This window comes from Micrasema longulum, unplaced genomic scaffold, assembly GCF_059751315.1.
Source record: "Micrasema longulum isolate JH-2025_06_02 unplaced genomic scaffold, ASM5975131v1 h1tg003106l, whole genome shotgun sequence".
Taxonomy (NCBI): Eukaryota; Metazoa; Arthropoda; class Insecta; order Trichoptera; family Brachycentridae; genus Micrasema; species Micrasema longulum.
This window is the reverse complement of record NW_028280206.1, coordinates 1-22435: the sequence shown is the minus strand read 5'-3', so window position 1 is coordinate 22435 and position 22435 is coordinate 1. Positions and strand designations below refer to the sequence as shown.

Genomic DNA, 22435 nt, shown 5'->3' with positions numbered 1-22435 from the left:
CTTTTTAATGGTTGAAATCCAAAACATATAATAATTAATTTTCAAATATAGAATTCTTCTTGCAAATGTCAAACTCTACTCTTCCACCATAAGGGGTGCACTTTATGTCAGAATGCGATTTTCAAAAATGTATTAAATGTCAGTTAATATTATTTTATCGTTAATAAAAATCCATTAAAAAGAAATAAATGGGTAGAAATTACAAGGAATTTAAGGAAAAAATCTCATTGGGATCCATAAAAAGCGAATGTTGTTTGTAAAGATTCAAAAACAAACTCTTTTATACACAAAAAAACAACATCCTTCCATTTTTTTGTAATATGCATTTTCATCTAATGCAACCCTGCGCTGCTATTCCGAACTCTCACGCGCCCGTAGAAAACACCTTTATTTCATGTATTTTGTATGTAAACACGCACTGTATTGGTTAACCAAATGCAGCTTAGTTCGATAATCTGTTACTTAAGGTTACGGTGAACAGCCATCGAGTCAAAACCACTCGTCCAGGGTTTTATTTGGTTATATATTTATTGTTTCTATTTCATACACAAATCGCTTCAGGTGTCAGTCCACGAACAATGAAATACTGCAGTTCAAATTTTTTTTGACCTTGGCAATTGTAACAATAACATATGATCTCATGAATTAAAATAAAAGTAAAAAAGCATTCAGTTAAAACTGTTTTACCATATTTTTCATCATAATAATTCATTTTTGAAAAAAAAAAAAAAAAAATTCAAAACAAACTTTGATTGAAACCAAAAAATATTTTTTTGTTTTTCCAAGACAAAAGTCAAAATTGATATTTCACATCCACCCTGCCGGGAATCAAACCCAGGACCTTAAGAATGGTAGGCGAATGCGTCAACTACTATGCGGAAGTGGACTCATCTTTAGTCGATTTCCCTTTTTAGGATTTTTACCTGAGAGCAGCCATTTACTCGAAACCACTCATCCAGGGTTCTGGTTCTATTTCACACACAGAAGTATATTTTACATTCATCTGGACTTATAACACGCTAAATTTTCTCTAAATAATATATTGTCATGATCGTAGAACAACACATGCGATTTTCTTCAACACGTGAGGGCAGTTAAAAAAATTATTGAGTAATGACACTTTATCATATTTCGATAAGAACGAAAGTATATCCTCTGATGCTTGGAATATAAAGCCTTTATAAAACTTTTTTAAGGCCAAATATAAAAAAAGGGAATAAATTCCGCATTTTTCACACATCCGTTTGTTCTACGATCACGACGATATGTATTATATTGTCAAGATTTCTCTATGGTTTTCTGTTTGATCATGGATTGAGTCCGTGGAATTGTAGAATTTGAGTTCTCCTGCACAGCCCGCCCGTACAGTGCATTGTTAGTACAACATTTTTTGCGTTTTATATTTGAAGCATCAGACTAATGTTCACAGGATTGAAATAAACAAGTACCTGCTATTTTTTGTTATTTTCAAGTGCTAAGCTGACAGAAATTCGAAAAAAGGAATAAAAATTATATTCAACTGTCAATACTTTGTGTCAAATACCTCGAGCAATAAGATAACAAAATTAAGTATCAGTCATGAGGAAAATAAACTTAAAATTGCTGGTTTTAGTATAATTTGAAAAATGATAGGATCAGTAAAAATAAGCGACATTTTGTTTGCTGCCAAAAAAACAAAAAAATGGGGGATTTGATAATTTTCGATGTGAGCATTTGCTGACATAAAATGGATTTTAATGACTCTAATACAAAAAAAAGGAAATACGCAGTTAGAACTCCCGAAGGAACAGCGAGGATATATACAGTGTCATATGAAGCTCGGGAACCCGAGAATGAGTTCTACGATGCTCGCAATTGTTTACTAAATAAGGATACTGACAGCGCTCACTCCAGTTATAGTCCACCCGGAGTAGATAATCCACGAGCCTCATATCACAGTGGTGGTACAGCTTCAACAAAATGCATGTCATTTTGGAAGAAACCGAAGGCTACTTTGAACGAATCCGATGCGTATGTTTTCATGGACACAAATTCCAGCAATGTCATAATACTGGATAACGGGAAACCCTTTAATATTCCTGTCAGTATAAGCGGGAAGTATTCTATAACTAACACGGCTTCGAGTCTTAATATAAAAATTAAAAAAGACAAGTTTGGTAATCAAAAGCGCAGTAATCTCCAGAGTTGTAATGCACAGAACATGCAAAATAAAAGATCCGAAGAAATGAAAAAAGAAGATTTAGAGAAGAACGGGTGGTTCCAACCCAAGTTGGTCAGGATAAAAACAGTTGTGCCTCCGACGAAAACGTGTAAAGTTAAAGGCAGTGATAAGTGTTGTTGTAAGGATTGCGGACACTAACATTACTATCTTCCCCTTGCATAAAACACCTTTTTTCTTATATAATTTATCATAATATGTACATAAGAAATAAAACAACATTTTAGTTTTTCTAAAGTTTATTGACCATTAATATTTAAATAATAATCTTTTTAATATAACACATGTGTTACTAAAGGTTTATAATCAACACATATGGTTGGAAATTTATAGGTTTATTTTGGTGCTCTTAAGTTATTATAACTTCTACAAAAATCACTTATTAAGTCAATCACACCATCACATACTGTCCCATCCTTTCAATTCCAAATCTCTATATCACCTAGTAATATTACCATTACAAGAAAAGAAAACCAAATACTACTAGTCGGAAACTTACCGACGCAGATTATAAAATAAAAGTGACAAATGTTAAGGTTACGAAAGTGGTATTATTATGTAAGCTTCAAAATCTTTTCGCTAAGACAATTAAACCTTAAAATGATTAAATAAAGAAAAATATAAAGATGTAAAGTCCTATACTCGCGGAGGCGAGTATTATCACAATGAAAATAAAAATATGTCAACAAAAAATAAAATGAGTTTTAGTAAAACAAACTATTCATGTTGCCACTTTAATATTAGATATAAAAAATATTTATCCGGTATTGTTTCCCTCCGTGGTATCCATATCTTGGCCTTCAGTCTTCACCATCTTGCCATCAACTAAAGAACAAATAAAATATATTTGAAATTTGAAGAAATTACACAAAATTATCGCTGTTGTTGCTGCAACACATATTCATTTATTAACAGTATTAATTAATTATTCAGTTCATTTATAAGACTGAATTATTTGTTTATCTCTCTGTTGTCTGTATTGCATTTAGAATATAATTTTATATTAGCTAACTATTTGTCTAGATTTATTAAAAACTGCGCATCTAAAATTCAACAAAACCAATTGAAGACATGAGTGCATAGGTGCTATGTCGCATATTTAAAAAAAAGTTTTTTTTTTACAAAATTTAAGGATTTTATGCACAGCCCTTTCACATGAAGCCTACCACACCATCAAAAAGTAGCAGAAAACCAATTTTGAGAGAAAAAGGTGTTGTTTTATCAGTGACTGAACTGGTGTTCAAAACTTTCACCACGGATATCTCTGCTTTTTGTTTTTTTTTTCACATATCATCTCATGTCTTCAATAGTAAGTAGGAAAAGCTATCAAATTTTAAGAACAAATTAGTTATTGAGTTCAACATATTCAAAGAATGTCTGAATGAACTAAACACAACTACCTATTAAAAGTACCGATTGAAGAATCGGTTGCATTTAAGTAACTGACATAACCCATAAGAAAATTATATACACTATAGAACTATTCACAGAAGGTAAAAAAGTAGTACTGTACATCCATTTTGCTTACTATTTGATATTATTATTTTTGTTCTAAAATTGTTTAATTTTTTTTGTACATGATTTCTTAAGTTGGTACTTATTTCACCTTATTTTTTTTTGTATAATATTGTAAACGCCAATAAGGTAGCAACATGAAAAAATACAATAATATCAATATCCTCCTTCAACAAGCTATAATAACAAGGACACGTAACTAACCTTCCACTTCAGTCTGCGAACGCCTCCTTTTACGAGACAGCCACGGACGTGGCAAAGGCTCCATATCCAAAACCTTAAACGAGATTGGAAAAATAATGTTACATTTGCTAAATACAGTATCTCCAATAACATAACTTTAAATACGTTTGGGTAATATACCTTATGAATTTGCTTGAATGCTATCTGCCTCAGGAACTGTTGCGCTGAAGCAGTAAGATCTTCGCGTTTCTGTGGTGTGAGTGCCTCTGTAGCATCCTAGAAATACAATCACTTTAAATAAGCTACCGGAGTATTTTTAAAAGGAAAAAAAAACTAAGAGACTTCTCGAACTTAATTAAGTGTGAATTTTTTTTAATTAAATTATTATTTTATTGAATTATATTATTTTTGCTATCAAAATTAATTACTAAATTGTAGCACATATTATTAAATTAGCTTATCTGCATTATATTTTTTGATATGTATAAATTTTTACTGTATACTGATGTGTCGTAATATTTACAAATTTATTGATTTTATATATTGTAAAAGTTATATTTTACAAAATAACTGGTACGTTAGCTGTAATGTGTGTAAAACAAAGTTGTTTTATATATTTTATTATATTGATTTTAGTTTAGAAGAGTCCTGACAAGATGGATTTTCTAACAAGTCTGGACATAAAAAATAATCATTGTGCTATAATAAAATCGGGTATTGCGTGTATTAAATAAATTAAGTTGCAGAATTCTTTAAAGCACTGAGCTGTAAAGATGTATAAAGATATACCATAGAAATAAGAAAAAAAAAAGTCAATTTTTAAAAAAACTGTCAGGATATGAACCGGTGTTTGGTTGTCCCGATTATATACGATAACAGTTTTTTAGAATTATGTAGGCCACGATCATTAAATTAGGATGACTTATATGATATTCATTTTTGCTGAATTAACAAATGGCAAGAATAATTTACAATCAAGAGCTTTAGAGATTAAACGTCACATATTTATTTCGAAGGCTGTATGCGTGAAAAAAAAAGAGTGACATCTCTTGTGGTCTTCTTTATAATAGTTTTACAGCGCCCTCTGCTGGCCGGTTACACATATTGTGCGATGTTCAGGCGCAAATCTAAGTTTTATAAATGTATATGTCGCAAATAGAGTATTATTAATATTAGGCTAAGGATCCAAGGAACAATTAACAAAATCTCACTAAACAGTACTGTCGATGTGTTTCTACAACAAAGGCAAGCATTCAAGGATCAAGCCGTGATATCACTCCTGGTTTAAAGGTGACACACTTGCCATAACCATGCTTGCCGTACTTTTAATTAGTTCCTTTAATAGTTTGTATAATTCTAAGACTGTGAAGATTGTTTAAGTTAAGTTTAATCAATATATTATACATCATTAATGCCAATACTTTAGGGCTTTCATAAGTCTGTTGATTGTTATATTATATTTCTTAAAATGTGTAAATTGTTATTGACAGTTGCCTAGTTCATATTGTGATAAGTATAGTCAGGGTGTACTCACAATATGGTCCTTCTCACAAGGATCTAGCAAGCCGGGGCCCGATTCTAGCAACACTCCTCCCGCCACCACCTCCATGGCGCGCCGCAGGCACTCTCCCGGGGATAGCGGCACTCCCGCACTGCTCGTTGCTTTCTCCACCAGGAGCTCCATGGCCTGTATTGAGTATATCATTTATATGTTAAACAATGCGACACGGAGAGTCTAACACAGAATTGATCTTTATTAGTAATGTAGGATAATAATTGTAAATTATATTTCTATCTAAATCGAGTCATCAATAGGTATAAATGGGACATTAAGTTAATGTGGTTGGAGCATCTAACACATAATTAATCTTTATTAGTAATGTAGGATCATCATTATAAATTATATTTCTATCAAAATCAAGTCACCATAGGTATCCATCTACATTTCTCACAATACTAGTTATTCAACCAGGCGTACTATTTATATGAAGGCTAGTGCTGGTCAAGCACTTATATTTTAGTTGTAGTCCATTTTGAATGAGAATTAATTTGCTAAAAGGTCTGAACCGCAAACTTAAACTTCAGGACAAGTCAAGAAGCCTGTTGTGCCTGTCTGGTTATGAACTAAAATTTATCTTTCAATTCGTTGTGTTGTAATAGTCAACTGCAGTACTAACTAGAAAAGTGGAAGGTCTGATTATATAATAAATACGGCGAAACAGACGATGAAAGCATCGATATAGAATAAATTACCCATGAGCTGAGCGGAGTCCAGGTAGGAATGCGGCGACACAGATCCCGCATGATGCGTATGGTCATAACGCAAGACTGTAGATTGGCAGCCCTAGCCTGTACACATAAACACACATTACAGCCGACGTACTCGAGTAACACCTTCCCTCAAGCGTGTCCGTGTTATTGCTCCAACTTGTGATAACTAAACCAACAGAGGATTGATTGAATAAATACTTTAGTGATTAACATTAGAGGACAAGGAGAAGATCGAGCAATAGACACGGCGCAACAACTTGCGTGAATAGTTTGGATTGGTGTTAAATGTCTGTCTGTACCTGGAACCACTTGGCGTGCCTTAGGGAAGCCAGAGCGTCGAGACACTTCTGTCTGGGAAGGACGTCCTTCTCATCTCGCTTGGGTGTATCAGCACTTCCGCCGACATCTAACGGTAAAAGGGTGTTTGACCATTTATATGTAACGGGGCAAACATCAGGATTAAGTAGAACAACTAATTTATTGCAACAGTTAAATTTTAAAAATTCTCTACATTAAAAAAAAAAGGAAGTAAATTGTGATTGAAACAAAATGATTAATGATGCGACTGTAATAGAAATGAGAAATATCATCCTAGCTAGTTGTTACGATGCGATATGCTGGGAGGCTACACAAGGCGTGGATGTTTGCCCCACTACTGTAGTATATCACCGTACTGTAGTGTCCCCGATAGTACGAGGACAGTGACCGTACTCGCTCGCACGTGATATAGATGATCAAAAATCCTTTCTTCTCTGGGACATGATTAAATAACCTAAAACTATAATTGGAAACAGTGGCGCATTAACAAACAGGCTAAATGAAATCACGAACAAAGTATCTCAAAGTTGCGATGGCATCGTACGACTTGTCTCATGGACGGAAATTCTGATCTTCCTTTCGTATTCGCAATGACAAATTCTCTGCAGCAGTCGGGTTACGCGCGGGCGGGAGAAATTCTGTTGTAGGGGGGGATGTCCAGACGTGCCACAGAGAAATGAGTTACAATACGGGAAGAATGAAGGATAGGCGAGAGTTCCAATACTGAACACCGTTGGGCAGAGTTTGTAACAGCTTCGTCAGATAATTTGTTCTTTTTCGTGTAGCCTTCTCACCAGCCCCACAATTCTTGACAACCGATTTCGAATACCAATTTCAATCAGATCGCATCATAGTACTGAAACACAGTAACATATGGTGAGTGAAAATTACTTAGGTGACTAATAATAAATGAAACTCATCTCCTAAAACTAAGTAAGATGAAATTGGTGTATCGAAAATCGCAGAGTGCTGTAGGTGGGGAGTCTTACCATTAGACTCGCGCATCACGGGAGATGTGAGGCTCACCAGCACCGACACATTGGCATCTGTTATGCTCACCGCCCCATCGGCCGGGCACAGCTCGACCTTGTACTTGTGCTCTTCAGCGACCTGCGGAACAGCGACAGCATTATGTAAGTTTCTAATAAAACTAATATTGTTCATGTATCCTCACCCTATATGACTAAAAGTGAATTTGAAATACAAGCTCATATAAATTCTTTCTGCCTTCACACAAATTCAAATATAGAATTAAAGAGAGAAAAAGTACTTATTTGGTATGTGCAAAACATATCGGGAATAACTGTGTAATAATGGAAAGTCAAAAGAGTTACCTGAAGGTACCATTGAAATGGTTTATAAAATTAAATATAATTCTCTGTACAAAACAATTTCATTTTCTCGTTAAATTACAGGTTAACATCGAAAACACTTCAAACTGTCACACATACACATTTTTGTACAAAAAAAATCAACATTACTTTTTAGACGGTGGAAAATAACTTTCATTGTAATCAAGGCCCAGTTAGAAAAAAATTGTGTCCCGTCAGTTTCTAGGCACAGTAGGCAACTAAATATAATGAATGGTACAAGGACTAGTAGAGGTAACTCGATCTCGCGGAATAAGTCCTACAAGATGGACAGACTTGTTGACCGAAGCGATTGGCGTCACTCTTCGGGAGGCCTCCAGAAACACTGAAAAGTGAAAGCAAGTTCCGGCGCAGTTAGGATACACACCTTGACCAGATGCTGAGGCAGGTCCTGAGCCACGCGCTTGAGCAGTACCATGGTGGGCTTGTCGGCACACAACACCACCAGGCGCACAGAGCGGTCTCCCTTCAGCAGGAGCCCTTTGGCCAGGAGCCCTACCCGCATTACCCCCTTCAGGATACGCACCACACCACCTCCGCCCTCACCCTCCTGCAGGAATGAGAACCTGTAATGAAACAGTACATACTTATTACCCAGTGCTAGTCAGACGTCGCTCGTTACTTTTGAGTTTTGTTTTTAATGTTATTATTTGAAAAGCTTTCTCGCTTCTTCGCTTTATAATCAATATACACAACAAATCAGGTAAATATTTCAATAAAAGTACTTCTGTACAGTGAAACCCCGAAATTACGTCCCCGGAATTGGCATTTTCCCACAATTTACGTATAATTATTGAAGTCCTGTTGAATTTTGTATTTTTAAGTACATTTAATATCCAGTTCTAGTTTTTTTTTTTCGTAAGTAATGTCGGAGAAATTTGCAATCTACACTGAATGCCGACAGCTCAAGAGTCTACCTTAAAACCAGCTTGCTGGGAAGTTAAATCAATAGACAAAACCCAGAAATCATTAGATAAATTATTGTGTTTTACGGACATTCATTGCCGCTATTACTGAGTATTTTTAGTTATAATTTTAAAGACAGTTGGTGTGTTTCTGCTTTAACGAAATTTTTTTGCCGCCATATTCATGTTTCGAAGTTGTAATTTTATGACTATATGATATAATATAGATATAAGTACATACAACTGATTGTCGCGGCCGTCCTCTTTAGCGGGATTTTCTTTGGTCTCTGTTTCTTCCTTTTTGTCTCCATTGAGATTCGGCTTATCCGCAGGTTTAGCTGGTTCGGGTTTAGCCGCTACAGCCTTCTAGAAATGAAATTTTGAGAACTCAAAATATATTTTTATATTCATTAATAACACATCTGAATTGACCAAAAATAAAACACATAATTTATAATGGTACTGACGAATTTTTGTTAAAATTTTACATGCCAGATGAAAAGTTTGTATATTAAAATTCAATAAAATAAAAAAACCTGAGAAATATTTAACTTGCAATTTGTAATGGATTAACCCTTTGAACTCCTTTAGCGGGACCTACCCACCTAAAATAAAAATACGTAACAGCTCCTGTAGCGGGAGTTAACCGCCCAAGCAAATTGTCATGTAAAAAACGCAGGTTTTTTTATCTCCACAAAATAATACTAATACTATTAATACCACCTATTTAAGAAGAAAAAAAAGTTACGCAAAAACAAAAAAATGGTTCACGCTATCTTTTTGACGACTAAATAAAATGGAAAGTCACGCTTTTTATCCAAGAGAGAGAATAGAAACAGTGTGGTTTTGCGAAACATGTTCACGGAAACCTGGTCTGCACACAATCGTTTTAAAAAATACCACTGAGAAAAAGTTGTAAAATTACTAATAAAAGGATTTTTAAAAAATAAATCCATAGGCAAATATAATTTTTTTTGTAAACTGATATACTTTTCTATCCTATTGCAAGAATTCAATTCAGAACTAGCTTAAATAGTGGGTGTTAAATAGAGTTCAAAGGGTTAAAACTAACAGTAGAATATGGTCGCATTATTGCATCTATTTACAAGGACAGCAGCTAATAGCTAATATGCCCATATTGCTTATCGAGTGTGGTATTTGTGTTACCTTGGGCTGCTTGCTGAGCGCTTGCTCCGTGAGATTGTCCGACAGCGACTTGAGGGCACGCTCCGTGTGAGAGACCACGCGCTGGATGAGCTGCAGCTCGCTCTCTGCCGGGTAGATCTCGCCGTGGCGAGCCACCATGTGGCGATCCTCGGCTGAGTCGGGGCGCCGGGGGCCATAGGGGGGCAGCAGCGGGGGCGGGGGACGCGGGGCCGACCCGGGCCCGGCGCGCCTCCACCACTCCATGTAGTCGCACTCGGAGTTGTAGCGGCGCCGCTCCTCCCAGAACATACGCTCCTCCTCCTCCAGTTCACACTGCAACACAAGACAAGTTTATGTATCATATGGTGGGCTCAATGCTAAAGAATACCTAGTTAAAGCTAGGTATCTTAAATATCAGCATTTTTGAGTTAACCACTGGAAAGTTATGCATTCAAATCATAACATTGCCTTAATTGGACTACAACATAGGTCATTTCAATAATATTTTCCTGTTCTGTCACCGCACGGTCTGCACCCTAATGCGGTCGGGTGGCGGGGGGAGGTAGTCCTTATACGTAGCGACAGCGCACTATTTCTCTCGTGACAGGATCGGTTGGCTAACTCCCGGCCGCTATTGGCCAGCCAGTGTAGGCCGTGCATATTTTTAGTGTATAAAAGGCCACAGCGCCAGTAAATAAATCAGTCTCATTTTACTGCTCGTGTTTGAATCATCTCCCGCTCTACCTTCCGCCGATACCGACTTCTCTACAAGACCTTCGCCCGCCCTTGGATTGGACTACTGGACTTCTCACCTTACGGATTCCGACCGCGGCGCTTTCTTCTGGAATTAAAAGTACTTTTCAGGACTATGAGTCAATTCGGCTTTTCGCTGCCAGTGAAACCAGTGTGTGCTTCGTTCTTCGGTTTCCGCTGCTTTACAACCAGCGGAAGGGACGACCTAGTGAAAGTGTGAAACCTGCTAACTCGTCGGTAGCGCGTCAGCTAAAGTTATTTTGGTCCAATAAAAATGATTTTGACTGTAATTTTTTGATTTCAAGGGCTTCGATTATTGGGTTTTAGAAAATCTGCACAAGGCAGGTTTAAATAGCAACTCTTGCATGCGTTATTTATAAGTGCGAAAGCACTTCAATTTAATGATACCTTGTGCATACGCCTACGGGCCCACAACTCATCCAGCATCCTTTGCATTTTCTGTCCGGGCATTTTCCTTTGACGGAGAGAAGGCTTAACATCGACAACCAGATCTGGCTGAACCTAAAGAAAAAAACAAAAGATATTGACATATTAAATGTTAAGGGATCGGATCATCGACAAGGATAGATAAGCCAAAAACGAGAGCCATCATACAAATTCAAATCATGCGAAAAATGGAACTCTTGACAAATGCATGTCAGGCTCAACAAATTCCTCAAACCTTTTACTGTTAATCATGAGACTGGGTTAAATGGAAGCATCAACCCTTTACATTTACAGGATACATTTTTTGTTCTGATTTATGTCTTCTAAACCCAATTAAATATATATATTTATGGTAAATTTACAAATTAACTGAAATTTACTTACTAGAATAACAATATGATTAATTAATAATGAATTATTATCAAAGATAACAAACATATTAGATAAGACTTATTATTAATACAAAATTTTAGAAAATATAGACCTCAATTCAGGTGCTAGTGTATGTGTCACTTCATTCTAGGTGTCCTATAAAGGGTTAAGCGAAAATTTTACACATAAGCATTTACCATTCTACCTAATGTTTGTGATTCAATTTAAAAAGTTGCATATTATATCTAATCATGTCTCGTGATTGGGTACATACCGTGTAACATTCACCATTCTGCCTATATTCAAACATCCATAGTTCTCCAATTCTAATATCTCTCGATTGTGAATAAATAAATAAAAAAAACAGCAGCAACCTTTTCCGGTGTAGCTGAGTTTCAAATAAAGATTTGAAGATACTCTAAATATTGTCGAATAAATTAAATACTAAAATACAACAAGAATCGAAAATACACCGAAAGATACCAATTTGTATGTATGTACCAGAGGGAGAACTTATGTATTAATCAACGCGACAGGAAACCATACAAATGCGAGTCAGATTTCACCCATTAATAAAATAATGAAGGGTAGTCCACTTGCTAAATATGGCTTCTGTATATAATAGACCGTACATATCGCTAGCCCAAATCAACAGTGAGATAAATCTGTTTCGAGGATAAACACGCAGATGTGTTAATAAATTGAATTGTGTCCACGTAGAAACGTATATGTGATATAGTTTTTTTAAATGAAACAATGCTTATTTCACAAAAGTGACAATTGTCAATGGTACCTCGTTTCTATATGCACCATTTTACCTTCAAATAACACATTTTTAAAGTTTGTATGGTTCTATATACCTTTCTACATGGGACCGATTCAATGAAATAAATTAGTGTTTTCAAATCATAAAATAATGAAGTTGGATAGTTTATCTATTTGAATATATAGAATTCATAATGTACTTCAATAATTTAATCCAGTCATATACTTCTTAAACCTTGTAGTTTGATTATTTCAGAATTTGTTTTTTAGAGTTTTGCATCTAATTGTCATGCTTTCTGCTTCACAGTCTGTTAGATAATGGGACTTAAACTGCTGACAATTATTAAGCGCATTGCAGGTGAAGTGATCAAACTGACATTTCTGTAATACCTATAATCCAAAAACCTTTTTTTCCTAATTCTTTATGCACAAAACGTCCATGCCAATTAAAAATAACAAAACAGTTCAATACCAAAAATTAGAAATCTTTTGTAATAAAAAATACAAAAGTTTGACGATTTCGTCAGTTGGTTCACTTCACCACGATGGGCTCGATGAGAAAGTTCAGTGATTATTTTTTTAAATACCGTATTATCAGCGCTATAAGTTTTGTATTTCTGAAATTACTCAGCATGTGACGTCAGATGTTCTCTTCCACTTATTCTTGGTCAGTTCTGCCGATTGATCCGTTGACGGTATCATTGGTTGATTCATATTAACTAGTGACGTCATTCAAAGTAGTTAATTTTTATATATTTTTTTTTTGACATTTTCAAGAATTTTTGCAGTACAATTTAATGCTTTAACTTCTAATTTCAAAAATACATTTTTTGAATCCAATTTCCCGTAGGGCTTAAGTTCCTCATTGTAACACAAATGAATAAATATAAAAAGGGTTGACCTTTTTCTTGTACTGAAGACGATGGCGCCTTCCTTTCATGTGCATCTCCTTGGCGTTGGGATCATTGAAGCGGCAGTCGCACAACTTGCAGTTGAAGCTCAGCACTTTCCCGTCGTCTCCCTTGATCTCCTCGATATAGTCCTGTCCCACGGGCTGCACCTCCGGCTCCACATCCGCCCCCTCCTCGCCCCCTTCTCCCGCCGCACCCTCGGCCTCTGCCCCCTCCGCGCTGCCGGGGGTTCCCCCCACAGTGCTCAGCCCGCCAGACGAAACAAAGTTGATCTTGGCTGTACCGGTCACCGTCGCTTTATCTGGAGAAATGTGTTATATTGTATGTGTTAGGAGTGTGGGCATGTTAGCAACAACAACATATCCCGGCAAGCTCATTCTAGACTTGTCTATCCTACTTAACAGACCTAACGTTTAGAGCCCCGTTTAAGTATATTTATAATAAACTGAGTATCTGTACTCCAGTGTATTATTTAGCATATTCAATATATATAACACACAGAACACTATATATTTTCTAATAAACTAGAAATCCAATATTAAAAACTATGATATAGAACTAAATTGCCAGCCTATTGGTCAATCTTTGCGAGGCTTTAAATATTTATAATGTTGAAACTGGACAGAAAAATAGTGAATTTCCGCCGACATACAGTCACTATGCATGTTAATATGCATCGTTGTTGAATTCGTTCTTACGTTTTAACTACCATTGCAGGAGCCATCCAGAGTTAACCCTGAAGGTGATAACAGTGACTGTGAAAACTAACGCAGCTATTCATGTTATTACAAAATTAATATCTTATTTAATGAGGATGTTCAGTGGTGTTTTTTTCATTTATTATTTGTTCATAGACTTTTAAACTAAGCAACAAAAAAAAATGTCACGTATTATCATCGCCGACTTTAAAATTCCGCTGAAGCTCGAATTCTGATCGGCAACTGTTTCTGACATTTAAGAGTTGAACCTCGTACAATTTTACTTTGTACTCACTAAACGTCAAAAATAAATGGCAATCCTGGAAACGAACAATTATTGTTGGTGACCACAATAAAAACTTTTATTTACTGGCAAACACTTGGCCGCATAAACCTACAAAGTTGCAAAGCAGTTCATTTTATAAAACACTCTTATTTATAATTTCCAGTAGCACTGAACTTCCCCATTGAATAAAGAAGTCTGTTGACGTGTTACCTCCTCCGACGACCTTGGGCTCCTGCGAGGGAATGGGTTTGCCGAGGCGTGTGTGCAGCTTGACAACCTTCTGGTGCTTGATACCGCGCACGTGGGCTGCATAGGCGTCATTGCCTGTGCATGTGACGTCGCACAGCTCGCAGCGCAGCGAGTTGCTGCTCCCGCGTCCTCCGTTGCTGGCTGCCGCCGCAGCCGCAGACACCTTCATGCTCGCCTCCTTCTTCTTGTGCTTCTGCCCCTCTAAGTGCTCGCGGTATGTCTAGAAGGTAATAATATTAATTGTTATCTCATAACTGCCGTGTGTATGAGTAAAACAAGAGCTTGGCTCAACACAATGAGGTAAGCGCTTGTGATAATCCCTGTGATCTTATTTTCAATACTATATAAGTTCTAGCAATGGAAGTACAAGTAACTATATTTTACTTGTTTCATGCAGTATCTTTTAAAATAAAATAAAAATTAATATTTGAAGCACTTTCTATAGAATACTCCATGTAAAATAATTCAACTAGATATTTATTTCATGTAAAATTACTAATATAAATTGAATATGTGAATGCTTGACAAAGAAATAGTAGTGTCAGCAAATAAAATTTATTCTGGTAATTTTACTAAAAATAAATCATTTAGTAAAATTATTGAACAATTGAATTAAATTACAATTACAGATAAAAGTGTTTATGGAACCTCTACAAATCGTGACCATAGAACAAGGCATTATCCGACATTTTTGCATATTTTTTCTCTATCAAAATGATCATTAAAACTGTATTAAAAACGTGTCAAAATTCCTTGTCCTTTAGGAAACAACTAGAAAACAAAGTTCTATTTAAATCCATAAATATTTGTTCTAAAGAACAACAAGGTCTTATTTGCTTTTTTGGGGCAGCTATGACCTTATCCATGCAAATTGTTTTAACATCATTTCCACTAAAATTGTTGCATCTTTTATTAAAAAATCTTTGAAAACACATAAATAACTGAATAATCACAAATCACAAATCAAAACTTCAAACCGCAATACTCAGTTCCATGAAAAAGTCAAATTATACCTTGTTGTTCTATGGTCACGAAATGTTAACAGCATATAAGCATTTCATGAAATGGAATTGATAAATGCCATATGCGGAAAAAACGTTAAGAATTTGTCCTCGAGATGTAAATGTTTCTATTGTTCCACCGTTAAGCGGTTTTTGTTTAAATCATATAAATTGTGAATGATCTGACGTTACCTGCGGACCGGCGCACGATATTCGACACACATCGCAGTAGTGCAGCTGCTGGGGTTTGGGGGGCTGTTTGGGGCGCATACGAGCTCCCCCCACTCCACTGCCCTTCTTGTATCCTTGCCAACCTCCACCTCCGCCACTGTTAATACACAATTCGTTATTATTTATATATTCCCTTACAACATTTTTCTGCCCATTTCTACAACTATAATTCAACTTGATTAGTTATACTACATTTTAAAATAGAATTTCAAAATAAGATGATTAATCATCGCATCAGAGGCAGAGCGTAGAATGCGATAGTTTTTATGTTTTGGAAATTGTTTCTAAATGCAAATTGTTTCAAACGGCAATAAAACACATGCACAAACAAAAGTACATTATTTCAACTACTCTGACAATATTGTCTTCATTGCTTCACAATACAAGTTCACAAATTATGATATAAAACATATATCTGGAATAAATTGGTGGTTTTAGTCCAAATAATGTTAATCTAGATCAATGGTTCCCAAACTTATTACACGCATGGACCCCTTTTAAAAGAAAAAATCTGACCATAAACCCCACATAACTCACATACATGTTTGCACAATAGAAAAATAATAAATTTAATTTTTGTACCTTGAATGGTAAAAGGAGATGCAAAAATAAAATATATTGATGTTAAACAGGGTAATTATTCAAAATTGTAACTTTTGTTTTAAGACCTAACTTGATCGGACGATGTTATTTATGTTCGGCTCTATGTTTGTGAGTAACATTCTTAAGTCTCCACGAGCACTAATTTCAAGTCTGCTTACTTCTTCGTAAAATTTTTCTATATCAAATTTTTCACGGACCCCCCAAATTATTGACAATTTGACACATACCCCTTCAGCGGCCACAAGGACCCCCGGGGGTCCGCAGGAACCACTGATCTAGACAATATCAAGTTAGCGAGTGAATTGCAGATATGCAAGCATGAACATACCCCCCTGCAGCACCTTTATTCTGCTGAGCTACGTACATTGTGGCAGCGCTGTAGAGTGCAGCGTCGTATCCCGAGTATGTAGTGCTGCTGGCTGCCGTTGTTTCTAAAATAAAACACCAATGCATAGTGAAATATGATGAAACAAAAAACAGACATATGCTTTCTATGCAATTTAAGCTTAATACTGTTAGAGAGCGAGTCACGTTACAAAAAAAACACTTCAAGTTAAACAATAGTTGCGATATTTCTAAATACAAGTAATATGACACTACATATGGAAAACATATTCGTGCAAAATGCTAACTCCAATTTTGTGCTGACACGGAAAAAGGGCACAAGTCAGGTTTTTTGCCAAATAGATTTATTAATATAATTTGATACTCCATTTACAGATGCGCAAGTAAAATAAAGAAAAGTAAAAAAAATCCTCATAAGGATAAAAAAGCGATTTTATATTTGGGCCTAAGTCGATATTTGTAAAATAGTATCAAAAGAATAGACCTGACTCGAGTCGTGCCTTCTTACAAAAAAATGTATAAAATTTGTAACATGGAATATGGGCACAAGTTGACTTGCGCTCGCAGTGCAACGCAATAATACTAATCTATGGCACTTTTTTTTTCTTTGGTCGATCGGTGTCCTTCCAATATCGAATGTCACCGTCAAACCAGAATTGTCCGCCTGCGTAGTGTGATCGTTGCAGCGTATTTCCTGTTATAACAAGAAAACATCTATGTGTCGTGTCGAAGCTGTCAAGAGCCAAAAAAAATATCGCCAAAATAACGTGATGAGAAAAAAAAGTTAATGTTCATTGAGATTAAGTAATGATACATAATATCTTTAAGTATACCAGTAAGAGCAGAGGAAGGATGAAAGCCGAGTGAATGCGGTTGAAATGTGATCTCTTAGACGATTGATGAAATTAGGAGAGTGTAAATTTGAGTGAGGTATAATTGATTACATTAAGAAAGGATCTCCGAGATGGTTTTGTCATGTACAACGAATGGATGAGGAAAGAATGGTAAAGCAGGTATACATGGCGGAATAAACGGTAACGTTGGACGAAGACGACCAAGAAAGACGTGGCATGATCAGATAAACCAAAATCTTAAGTCTAGTCATGTCAAAAGCAGGCGGAACCGAAGGGCGTGTATCAAAAGATGTATGAATGTGGAAGAAGCTAGAAATGTATGCCAGGATAGATGCGTGTGGCGGTCTATTCTCTCTGCCTACCCTTGCGGAAAATGGCATGATGGTAGAAGTAGTAGTAATATCAGTAATACAGCAAAGGGCAAAACCCTCGGGAGAAAGTACCAATATTGTTTGAGCCTCCAACATAGTTGAAGGTGAGCTTAAGAAAGAAAAGAAAAGTAGGAATGTAGAAAAAAATCGTGTTTAGTGGAAATATAATTCCAATTTGAGCAAAAGCAAAGCTAAAATGTATCCATGAAATTAGGCCTTTGTTCACTTAGTGCTAAATCGATTGTAGTATGGAGTAACAAATAACAAGGAAAAAGGGTATGAGTCGTAAATAAATATAAATATGCAATTTAAAAAAAAAATAAAAATGGCATCTCATAGAAAATCATTTAAATATATTCAAGCATTAAAAATGAAAATTTTAAGTAATATCTTTTGTATTTAATAAAACACCACTGAGACCCTAGCTGTCAAAAAGTAAAACAGCCATATTGTAAAATTACACCACACAGACTTATGCCCCTTTTCCGTGTCAGCACAGAATTATTCAACATCGAGTTTTGTGCCACTATGGGCATACATGCAAAATATTATGTATTTAAAATTATGTAACTGTAATTAAATGCATAAGTATAATTTTATTTGCTGCTTTTAAAACAATGAAAAAAAAATGTGTTCCATTATTTTTCATAAATGAATTTAGCATAAAATCTTTTATAAATAAATTGTTCATTGTGAAATTACTCAACGGATTTTATTAACCCATTGCATCACTAATAAAGATGACATAATTTGTTCATACAACACACTATTTAATTTTGAAACATTTTTTTATTACAATAACATTAAGACTAAATGAATATTTTGTAATAAATAATGTGAAATAAATTGTGATAATTGATTTTATTATGAAATCAGTAACTGAAATATACTTATATATGTCATTTTTATGAATAGTTATTGTCATTCAGTTTTAATGTAAAACAAATCACTTCAAAGACAAACCGGCGAATCGCCGGCTTTGTGAGTCAGTGACAAATTGACCATGGCCGGCGATTCGCCGGCTTTTCAAAACTCATTTGATTTGTCAAAGACGAGCCGCACGTCGCCGCCGCATGAATGGAGAATAAAATCAAGGTAAATAAAAAAATGTGTAAAGTATTGTCTCAAACTAAATTCAGAGTAGGTGCAGTGTAATTGACCATTGTTTGAGTGTCTAATTTTGACATTTTACTAAACAGTGACATTCAGTTGACGCATGTTTAGGAAGAAGGAAGTCTTTACATCAATAAATTACGATGCAGAAAGTTTAAAAATGTGGCAATAGAAATATTATTTGAAGTTATAAACATAATGTGAAAAGAAAATGGTTTGAACATTTATGTGAAAAAGTTTTGCCACAATAAATATGTCAAGTGAAATTCTGTAGTGCCATAGTGAAAAAAAAGTGATACTCAAAATATAAATAAAATTTCCTAACATTTAGGGGAAAAGTTATTTTATGTATTTTCTTCAAATTCAAATTATCATTATGCGTTTTTAAATTTAAGTACCTACATAAATTTAATGAAATCATTGAAAATAGGTAAAAAAAATTATTCATAATCCCCAATTACGACGATTTTACAATTTTTCTGGTAGTATATTTATTTACGCTATAGTCTTTGTACATTAATTTTATTTTAATGTTAGTCCATTTTTTTCATATATTTTTCCTTTCCTCACTTTACAGATTTTCCTCAGCATTACACTTTTCTGCTGTACTCTTTAAAAACATAAAAAATGGGTTCCACTGTAAATGAAAAACAAAAAAAAAGAAATAGAATATTGAGTATTACGTTTAGCAGCAGCAGTGGTGGTAGTATGCTGGGCAGCAGGCGCTGGAGGAGCTGCAGGATACGACTGGGTGGCCGGGTAGCTCACGGCCGCTACAGTACTGCCTCCTGCGCCGTACGTACTGCCGTACTGGGTGCCTTTGGCGGGCTGCGCGGTGCGTGCGGCGTTACTCTGAGTTGTAATAATAAACATTTCAATAAATGGTATAAAACAATTTATTTTTATACTAAGAATTTCAACTTTTAACTCGTTTAGGAGCGGCGTATTTAGTCACCTGAGCGTAGGAGGCGTTAGTGGTGTAAGCGGGCTTAGGGGCTGGCACAGGCTCGTACTGCGGAGCGGCCTGTTGGGCTGGGTAGGCAGTGGCTGCGGCAGCCGCCACGGCCTGCTGGTAGTAGGCACTCTTGCTGGCGTCGTACTGCTGAGCTGCCGCACTGCGTCCGTAGGCCACTTGGTAAGTGCCCGCCTGGGCACCTGGAAGCAAGGAAATCATTAAAATCATGGCTTACCTCTTTATTCCCATCCATAATCTTCCTTCTGCTAGTTTTTTATTGTTGCATCATGTCGATGTGCACTACGTAAAGTGTTCAAATCTGCAAATCTATTGCATAGAGCCTAAAAAGGTTTTTCTTCATATATTTTTTTATTGACTGACCTTTGAATCAGAATTTTATACATTCTTAAATTATCTGTCTTTCTAAATATATTTATTGTTTTTTTTTATGTGTAAGGATCATTTATTTAAAATAAAACACTTTGTAAATTTACCACACAAGAGATGCATAACAACACACTCTCGTGTGGTAAATTTACAAAGTGTTTTATTTTAAATAAATTCAAAATGTTTTTCCACAAAGTAAAATGCTGAAACAATAAATAATTTAAGGATCAATTATAACAAGAAAAAAATTAAAAATCTCAGATCGTCAACAATGCAGTTAGAGTACTTTAGGTATACACTTGCCCTCACCTACCCATCTACTATTTATTTCTCGAGTTTATTTATATTACATTCTAGTACAAAATCTAATATTTATACTATCTTCTAAATTACTACAATAAACATGACACTTTTTCTGAAATTCATTCATATTCTTTTCATTCTCTCATTTCATTCTACTTATTGATTCTACTTGTAAATTTGACAATTTTGATATTTTGTATTTTTTAAATGTGGGAGTTTTATTCTATCCTTATTTCAAGTAAAATGATGAGGAAGTTCAGTGCTACGGGAAATTGGGTATAAAAATGTTTTCTAACATGCGGGAAAAATTGGAGCATAAGTTCCTCAAAAATGTATGGAAAAAATAATAAAAAGAACTCAACATAGAGAACTTGTGACACCACAGAGTAATTTCAAAATTACAAAGCTTAAAAAAATCATAGCGCTGATATTACTATACATAAAAAATAAAACCACATATCAACCTAGCTGGGAATCGAACCCGGGATCTCGTGCACGGTAGACAACACACTAACCACTAGACCCCAAAGCAGACTAAAAATTAGCCATATTATAAAAATTACTTGCTTAAAATTAATTTATTTATCTTTTTTTTTATGTGAAAATTTATTTATAAACCCTTACAGATTATTACATTCATTTTACATAAAATAATATATACATTTTTTATTTATACTCTGTTGTTCGAAATAATATTTTTTACATCTTTTGAAAAGTTTGTCTGAGTCTTTTGTTTAGTTTTGTCTGGTAGTTTATTGTATAATTTCAGTCCCTGGTTCATTAGTCTCGATTGTCCTTGTCTTTTTTTAGAAAGTTGTATATGGTATTTGTCTGATACTCGTATTATGTCCATGTTGACTACAATTTTTTACAAGTTTTAGTTCTTCGTCTACAATTACATTAGTGGCTAATTTATGGATAAATTTTAATGGTTCTAGTTGAAAGAGTTCAGTTATATTTAATTGCTTAGTTTGTTTAAAAAGTTCTCTGGTTGCAGTTAGATAGGGAAGGTCATATACTAACTTTCATATTTTATTTTGTTGTCTTTGTAGTCTGTTTATGTCATTTTGATATCCTGCTCCCCCCCATAGTAGTTGCGTATAACATATTTTGGTTTTTACATAGGCTTCATACATTAAAATTTTTTCCGTTTTTGGAATAAAATTTTTGATTTAAAAAAAAAGACTCGATAATGTCGCCACTTTGCTTTGCTTTGATCTTAGTTTATATGATTGTCAATTTTTCTTCTTTAAAATGTATCCTCTGGGATAGGATTTCCCAGCGAGACTTATATTAGGAAGTAATTGAATCATTTAAATTTATTGTAACAGAGAGGGGAATGTGGACAGCCTAGGTATTTACAGGGCTTATGACTTGTCATCAATCTTAATAACTTCCTGGGGAGTAGAATCGAGCATTGTCTACAAACGTTTGGACATACACAAAATATTGTTAGTTATATTATGTTTGTAACTGTGAAATACTTAATAAAACAAATTAATAAATGAGAAAACTGTACAGTGAATTTGATGCTTTTGCCAGTGTCGGGAAATTGAGGTAAGCTTTGTGCTCTTAGAGAGGTGTCATTGAACCTTGGGAAAATGGGTGTATCTAGTTATTGTATTTTGTAGATCAACACTCGTTTTGGTGGATGAAAATTTACCTGCGTAGGTTCCCTGAGTAGCGGCCGCTTGGTATGCTGTATCGTACCCTGCGGCAGCTGCTCTTTGGGTGCCGTAACTGGCAGCCGTTGCCGCGGGAGCTACGGCGTACCCAGTTTGACCACCAGCATAGGCGGCCCCAGCGGTGGCCGTTCTGCAACAACATAAACTTATAGTTAATAAATACACAAATAATAGACTCAG

The 22435-nt window shown here is 35.2% G+C and overlaps 1 protein-coding gene across 1 annotated transcript; it reads right to left on the bottom strand.

Annotated features, from left to right (window-relative positions):
- Positions 1 to 2439: 2439 nt before the first annotated feature.
- Positions 2440 to 22429, bottom strand: Zn72D (Zinc-finger protein 72D; the record flags this gene model as incomplete). Its single annotated transcript, XM_088241852.1, has 18 exons — positions 2440 to 3043; positions 3938 to 4010; positions 4097 to 4192; positions 5451 to 5603; positions 6170 to 6265; positions 6487 to 6593; positions 7495 to 7615; positions 8243 to 8441; positions 9022 to 9146; positions 9948 to 10259; positions 11088 to 11201; positions 13165 to 13475; positions 14369 to 14627; positions 15601 to 15736; positions 16571 to 16673; positions 19609 to 19777; positions 19881 to 20080; positions 22234 to 22429. Coding segments are annotated over 18 exons (2838 nt in total), but the record flags the coding sequence as incomplete, so codon positions are not given.
- Between the last annotated feature and the right edge of the window lie 6 nt (positions 22430 to 22435).